This window comes from Prenolepis imparis, unplaced genomic scaffold (assembly GCF_030444845.1).
Source record: "Prenolepis imparis isolate NDT839.2.m4 unplaced genomic scaffold, iyPreImpa1.0 SCAF_7, whole genome shotgun sequence".
NCBI classification, from domain to species: domain Eukaryota; kingdom Metazoa; phylum Arthropoda; class Insecta; order Hymenoptera; family Formicidae; genus Prenolepis; species Prenolepis imparis.
Window position 1 is genome coordinate 16,260,858 of NW_028141165.1, and position 8,247 is coordinate 16,269,104.

At 40.1% G+C, this 8,247-nt stretch overlaps 1 protein-coding gene across 1 annotated transcript; it reads right to left on the reverse strand.

The window, feature by feature from the left end:
• Positions 1–1,536: 1,536 nt before the first annotated feature.
• LOC145938314 (uncharacterized) lies at positions 1,537–6,801 on the reverse strand. Its single transcript, XM_083041814.1, has one exon. It carries the CDS (start codon positions 6,799–6,801, stop codon positions 1,537–1,539), a length of 5,265 nt encoding a protein of 1,754 aa, XP_082897940.1.
• Positions 6,802–8,247: the final 1,446 nt, after the last annotated feature.

Consider the following 8,247-nt stretch of genomic DNA (forward strand, 5'->3'; position numbering starts at 1 on the left):
TACACCGTATGTTCGATCTCGATCCTTGCATTGATGTAACTTTTGACCGATTGGTTAAAATTACCAATACAGTCGATATCAAGTTTACGCAATTTTCAAATATCGCGTCCAATGTAACGAATCCTAAAGAAGTATCAAATGTAATACGCGCTAGCGACGCCTTCAACAAGCATCAGCTCATCGATTGCGAGCTGGCAGCTTTAGTTTTTAGTCCATAATATGTAAGAAAAAAAATATTTAAAAGAAGAATAAAGAGTTTTTAAGTCTAAATTATGATGTAATTTCTTTGCATGCATTTCCATTCTCCATCTTTCTCCCACCCGTAACCAGTCCCAGCTCTCATACGTAGCTCGTTGCACGGTCTTTGTGGGGAAGACGTCATGCGGGGAAGGGGGAACGTGACGCTAGAGACTGAGAGGCTAGGGATCGCGAGACTAGGGACTGAGAGGCTAGGGATCGCGAGGCTAGGGACCGAGAGGCTAGGGACTGCGAGAGAGGTAGCGCTTAGGAGAGAAAGAGAGAGCGCGAGGTGAACGCGAGAGAAAGAGAGGGTGTGAGGCGAACGTGAAGGAGAGAGATGTTGCGGCGAGGAGAGAGAGAGAGAGAGCGAGATGACGCGAGGTTAGGGACTGCTAGAGATAGCGCTTAGGAAAGAAAGAGAGAGCGCGAGGTGAACGCGAGAGACAGAGATAGCGAGAGGCGCATGCGAGAGATGACGCAGTGAAGGAAAAGAAGAGGAATTTTTAAAATGAATATATTAATTTAATATTAGTTATTTTTAATTATGAATAAATGTGTATTATGCATTTGTGTATGTGTGTGTGTGTGTGTGTGTGTGTGTGTGTGTGTGTGTGTGTATATATATATAAATGTGAATATAAAATGGATATAAAATTTTAAAAAATATATATAAATGAATATAAAGATAAGAATATAAAGATGAAAATATAAAGATGAAAATATAAATGAATATCATTGTGCGAGCTAAAAGTTATGTAAACCTAAAACCAGGGCTTGTTGCCTCGCGCGTATGTGGACGCGTATTTTTTCGTCGCTTGTGCTGACGTCTCGTTACCTTATATTCGTGTGAATATAAGGTATTCTTTGATTGTGATGGATTAGTGAAGGATCCGTTGATACTCGTTATAAAACCACACTATTTATTGTAATAAGCGGACTGTATAAAGACAATACGTGTCGCCATAAACGACAGTCGGAAGAAGAAGAAGAAGCGCCGGAAGAGGGACGCGTGAAGAAGGCGATCGCAGCGCCTTGCGCGTATCAGTCCGCATCGCTCATGCGATAATTTATAAAGGCGATGAAATTAAATCTAATTGAACACGAGTAGCGTGTACATACTGCCCCCCTTGAAAGGGTGAACTTTCAACATAGGAAGATAATACAAATTAAAATGCTTATAATACTTATAACTAATCTGAATGATCTAAATATGATAATTTTACAATAAATGAACATATTATAAGGGTAAGAATTAAGATGTTAGAATAAAAAAAAAATATAAGAGTAATTTGACAATCATGACTGAGGCTCATTATCAAAGGGAAGTAAACATAAACGCGTGATAGGGCGCTTATAAGACCCTTTAGTTGTCTTTACGGTAGCAGCACGGACGATTCCATCGTGGCCCGGGTGGATCTCTGTTATTCTTCCAAGGGGCCAAGTCAAAGGTGATATGTTATCTTCTTTTAGAATTACCATTTGCCCTTTATATATTAATGAATCAATAGATTGCCATTTATTACGTTGCTGGAGATGATGAAGGTATTCCTTCGTCCAACGTTGCCAAAAATGTTGCCTCAATTGCTCCACATGTTGCCAGCGTGATAAACGATTGATTGCGAGATTTCCCAATGATGGTTCAGGATAAGACGTTAGAGGTCCTCCTATTAAAAAGTGTCCGGCTGTTAAAGGTGCAAGGTCGTCAGGATCAGAAGACATAGGCGTGAGTGGCCTAGAATTAAGGATTGCTTCGACTTGAATAAGTAACGTTTGTAGCTCTTCATATCTTAAGTGAGCATCCTTGGTTATTCGAAATATATGCACTTTAGCCATTTTGACTGCAGCTTCCCAAAGCCCTCCATGGTGAGGTGCTCTGGGTGGTATAAAGTGCCATTGTACATTTTTATCGCTCATGTATCCAGCGATTTCATGTTGGAATTTTTGATTCTTGAACAGTACAGCTAACTCGCTCAATTCACGTTCCGCACCTACAAAATTTAGGCCATTGTCAGAGTATATGTTGGATGGATATCCTCGCCTGGAGATAAATCGCTTGAAAACATTTAGGAATGCTTCTGAAGTCATATCCGTGGCTAACTCAATGTGGACGGCCTTCGTTGCAAAACAGACAAATATTGCCATGTAGCACTTTATCAACTTGGTACTTTTTCTCAATCCTTGCCTGTAGTAGAATGGACCGGCGTAGTCTACTCCGCAACTTTCGAAAACCCTTGAGGGTACAGTGATTCGTGGCTTGGGAAGATTACCCATGATTGTTGATGCTGGTTTCGGAGCACTGCGAAAACAAATGGTACATTTTCGAGTGATCTGACGAACAATATCCCGCGCTGATATGAGCCAATAGTTCTGTCGAACGGCAGCGAGTGTAGCTTGAGGTCCAGCATGTAAGTGTTTTTCATGTTCGTGCATTATGATAAGACGTGACAATGAATGTCGTCCGGGCAATAGTATGGGATGTTTTGCTGAGCGCGGTAATGATGAAGATTGGAGACGCCCTCCAACTCTCAAGATTCCAGTTTCATCGATGAATGGATTTAACCTTGATGCAGGACTGTTTGGAGATATGACTTCTTGATTAGATAATGAATGCAACTCCTTTGAAAAACAATCTTTCTGTACAAGTTTTACCAATATCTGAATGGCGTGATTTATTTCGTCAGTAGTTATAGGTTGAATTGTTTGTGTGGACGTAATAGATTCTTGCGATCTTCTCGTAGCTCCTCCATTATTTCTTGCGTTTTTGAAGAATCGAAAGATATACGCAACGATTCGAATCAGCCTTGTAAATCTTGAATATCGATTGAAGATGCTAAATTCTTGATCATTAGTTGCTAGCGTGGTGATGCATTTAGACCTTCTTTCTGGTGCTTCTTGATTAGAGGTGATGAGGATACTTTGAGGCCATTTTTCTTTATCAAGCGTTAGCCATGGAGTACCTGTCCACCAAGTTTGTAGATGAGATAAAGATGCTGGCATGATGCCTCTTGACAATGGGTCTGCGGGATTGTCCTCACCGCGTATGTGTTTCCAGTTTTGTATTGCGGTCAATTGTTGTATCTCCCCAACGCGATTGGCTACGAAGGGGGTCCAAGTACGGTTGCATGATTGCAACCAGGCTAGCACGATGGTCGAGTCAGTCCAAAAGTAAATAGAATCTATTTTGCATGATAGACAATTTGAAATTTTGTTGACAAGCTGTGCTAGTAATAGTGCCCCGCATAATTCGAGGCGCGGAATCGAGAGAGTCTTCAAAGGTGCTACTCGATTCTTGGAGCAAAGTAGACGAACTGAATGACTTCCATCAGGCGATGTGGCACGTAAATAAATGCATGCTCCATATCCAGATTCACTGGCATCGGAAAATCCGTGAATCTCCAGCTGCGTGTATTGTTCAAACGGAATAACCCTACGAGGTACGTTAATTTGTCTTAGTGTGGGCAATTCTGCTTCATAACGTTTCCATTTAGTGTGTAATTCTAAAGGGATTGATTCGTCCCAATCCAGTCCAAGACGCCAAAGATCTTGCATTATAATTTTGGCTGTTAGTGTGACAGGACCGAGCAGACCGAGTGGATCAAATATTAATGAGATCCTTGACAATATGCTTCGTTTTGTGATTGTTCTAAGTGGTTCCAAAGGCGTGATGCTGGAAAATTGGAATTGATCCATGCTACAATTCCATATAATGCCTAGTGTACGTGCTTCACATTGTTTGTCAGCTGACGAAATGAATTCCTTATGATTTGAATTAGATAGATTGTCTTGCAGAGAGAGAACATTTGATGCCCATTTTGTTAATTCAAATTTGGCTCCTTGCAGTAATTGAATTGTTTCCTTCTTAATAGTATATATTTCTTGAATGGTGTTTGCACCAGTGACTAGATCATCCACATAAAAGTCGTTTAGTACTACCTTGGATGCAGTTGGAAACTTGGTTGAATTTTCTTCGGCTTGTTTTCGCAAGGCTGCAATAGCCAAGAATGATGCTGATGAAGTTCCATACGTGAGTGTAAGAAGCTCGTATGTTTTAATTGATTCATATGGCGAATCACGCCAGAGGATGCGCTGAAGACGTGTCTGTGCAGGGTCTACTAGTACCTGCCTGTACATTTTAGTAATGTCGGCAGTTAGAGCGTACGCGAAGGTTCGAAATCTTGACAAAATGGAGAAAAGATCATCCTGCACTGTCGGGCCAACCATCAGTACGTCGTTGAGTGAAGTACCATTTGATGTTTTGCACGATCCATCGAATACCACTCTCAGCTTGGTAGTACTACTTGTTTCTTTGTATACCGCATGATGCGGTAGATAATAAGCTGGAATATTTGTGTTGGTTGGATTAAAATCCGAATAACTGGGCACCTCATGCATGTGACCTAGCTCCTTGTATTCGCGAATAAATTTTTTATATTCAGCGTGCATTTGCGGCTGTTTCAAGAGACGCTTTTCTAAAGATTTGAAGCGTTTCAAAGCGATATCCCTTGAATCACCAATGTCATTCAATTTATCCGTTTTTATTGGCAGTTGAACTATGAATCGTCCTTCATCATTTCGTCTGGTACTGTTTTGAAAAATAGATTGACATTTGCTTTCCTCTAGCGATGGATTAGGTGACGATATATTATGCTCTACTTCCCAGAATCGACTAAGCGCCCGATTTAAGTCGTCCGTTACTGCTAAATGACAACTAGTTGTGATAGAATTTGTACTATTACCTATAATATGACCAGAAATTATCCAACCAAAATGAGTCTTTTGTAAGGTTGGCTGATTTTTTGAATGCTTGATCTGGCCAGCGCAAATGAGCCTCCAAAATAATTCGGCGCCAATTAACATATCAATATTAGATGGGACGTTAAAGTTTGGATCAGCCAATTTGATGTGCTTGGGAATCACTAAATTTGATTTAGTTATAAAATTTTGAGGTAATTGCTGAGTAATTTTTGGTAGTACAATACAATCTATGACCTCACTAAAATTATTTAGACGAGATTTAATACGTAAGCTGATCATTCTTTTAGCATTGAAGCCTTTTTGCATGACTCCTGTAATAGAAGTTTCTACTGTTTGTTCCTTAAGATGTAATTGATTGGCTAATTCTTCAGTAATGAAGTTCGTTTGTGAACCACTGTCGAGTAACACGCGACATGAAATTGGCTGTTCCTTAGAATCATATACGTGTACAATGGCAGTAGACAGTAAAATATTCACAGAATGATGAGTTGATAAACATTGTGTAACAATAGCCTGCGGTGTTTCATTCGACTCTGCGAGCGATTCCTTAAACTTCAGATTTTTGTCATCGTTGTTAGAAGTTGATAAGTGTAATAAGGTATTATGCTTTTTATTGCATTTGCGACAAGATCCTGATTTACATGTACTGGCTTGATGATCTGTTGATCGTAAACAATTTGTACAAATATGAGCTCTTTTAACTATCTGTATTCGCTTGTCTATTGGAAGTTTAAGAAATGCTTCACAATGGTATATTAAATGATTCTCCTTGCATTGTGGGCAAGATACGTTAGTCGTGACATTTGATACGGATTGACATTTGTGCTTACCGCTATGCCTTTGAGAAATATTATTTTGTTGATTATTAGACAACTTACTAGAAAATGATTCTAACACCTGACAGCGTTTTGACAGGAAGTCTGTGAGAGACTTCAAATTTGGCATGTCTCCTTGGACAATGCTTGTTTCCCATGCCTTATTGGTTGCAGGATCAAGTTTTGATGTGATTACGTGTATAATCAAGTCGTCCCATGAGTCCGTAGGCCTTTTTAGAGCTTTAAGAGCTCTCAGATGTTTCAGAATGGTATCCAATAATTCGCGCAATGCGATGTGATTCTCCTTCGTAAGTGATGATGCTTCGAAAATCGCTTTGATGTGTTTATTTATGATCCATCTTTTGTTGTCGAAACGATCCTTTATTGTCGCCCACGCCTCATGATAAGTGTCTGTGGTGATTTCTATAGAGCTTATCACTTCTGCTGCGGTGCTCCTTAAAGATGAGCGTAAATAGTGGAACTTTTCTATATCAGCGAGAATGTCATTTGTGTGAATAAGCTTTTCAAATGTGTCCTGATACGAGTACCAGTCCTCGTAAGAACCTGAAAAAACTGGAAGCTCTATTTTAGGCAATTTGACGCGAGATTGTCTTGTGGCGTTCCCTACATTATTAAGTTCGTTAGATGTTGAAGCTGTCGCCTCACGCCGATCGAATTGTTCTAATATAGTATTATAACGCGACATCAACTGAAAATAAGGATTTTCAAAGGTATCCCTTTGCTGAATTTGCCGTGTCAGTAGGGCATCTTTGTCTGTATTTGCTGGATCCTCATTTTCAATTGTTTCTATCCGCGATTGAACGGTTTCAAATTGGTTCCACAAATCTGATAGCTTAGCTTTACGTTCGTTAATGTCGTGTCGCGATCCTTGATTAGGATCATAACCTTCTATAAATGTTTTTAGCCGTGTTGCCGATGCTCTTATGTGAGCTCTTTTATTTTTTGCTTCTGATAATGTAAGGTCAGACATATTTGTTGACTTATTATGCTGTGAACGAATAGCTTAAGCGAATGCAAAAAATGCGTCGCGGACAAGACAATGTGGCGTGCTAACGATAAAGAGGTTAAGTAAAATGAGTTGCTTACCTCGATTAAAAAAGAACCAGAAAGCCTTACCTCATTAAGATTGCTTATTGAACGTAATCAATTAATACGTATAATTGTGAATATGCTTGTATCCGGCTCGAAGGACCAATGTGCGAGCTAAAAGTTATGTAAACCTAAAACCAGGGCTTGTTGCCTCGCGCGTATGTGGACGCGTATTTTTTCGTCGCTTGTGCTGACGTCTCGTTACCTTATATTCGTGTGAATATAAGGTATTCTTTGATTGTGATGGATTAGTGAAGGATCCGTTGATACTCGTTATAAAACCACACTATTTATTGTAATAAGCGGACTGTATAAAGACAATACGTGTCGCCATAAACGACAGTCGGAAGAAGAAGAAGAAGCGCCGGAAGAGGGACGCGTGAAGAAGGCGATCGCAGCGCCTTGCGCGTATCAGTCCGCATCGCTCATGCGATAATTTATAAAGGCGATGAAATTAAATCTAATTGAACACGAGTAGCGTGTACAATCATAATATATCAAAATTGTCGGTGATGGAGGTGGCTATGGTAAAGCCGACGATTGTGGATGCGAGGCGGTGAGGCAGCTGAATGCTAGGTGCTGTGAGAAGCGGAGGCGACGGCTGGGCGGGGACTCCTGCATAACAGAAAATTTTTATTAATTATTTTAATAATTTATAATTAAAAAGAAATACTTACTAGTTCCAATTTTCCACCACAGGTTCTGGTGGATATGGCTCTAGGCCAAACAGTTCCCGAAGAGCATACATGTTCTCCCATAGCCAACTGTTATTGGCATCCATTTCCCGCGCCTCTGCAGTTTCGCACCACATTTCTGCAAACATTTGTCGATGTTCCCACCTCAGCATTCTCACCCACTCTCGTTCAGTTAAACCTTGCTCCACCACGTGTTGCGACCGTAAATTTTGCACAATGTTATAGATCATCTGAAAAATATGAATATTTAATATATATCTAAACATATTGCAATATTCTGTACAATAGTTTTAAATAAATTGTACAACTTACTATTTCGGGGAGCGTACGGCGCAGAAAACCTCCAGTCATTTTTTTCACTATTTTTTACACTCACTTCGCTCGGCGACTATTCGAGACTTTTTGATGTGGAGACAGACTCTCTCTCCATAAGCTTCAACCCCATCCCTCTCAAAATTATCGCAATTCTTCCTTAAAAGATATTTAGGAAAATGTTTCGCTCTCGTTTACGACCGATTTTCCGCGAGGGTACAAAGCTGCCGAACGTCAACGCTTTTACATTTGCACCCCTATAAATAACGTTTGACATGTTCGTCGCAGCGTCGGCCCTAAAATCTTCATTCCTTTCCTAA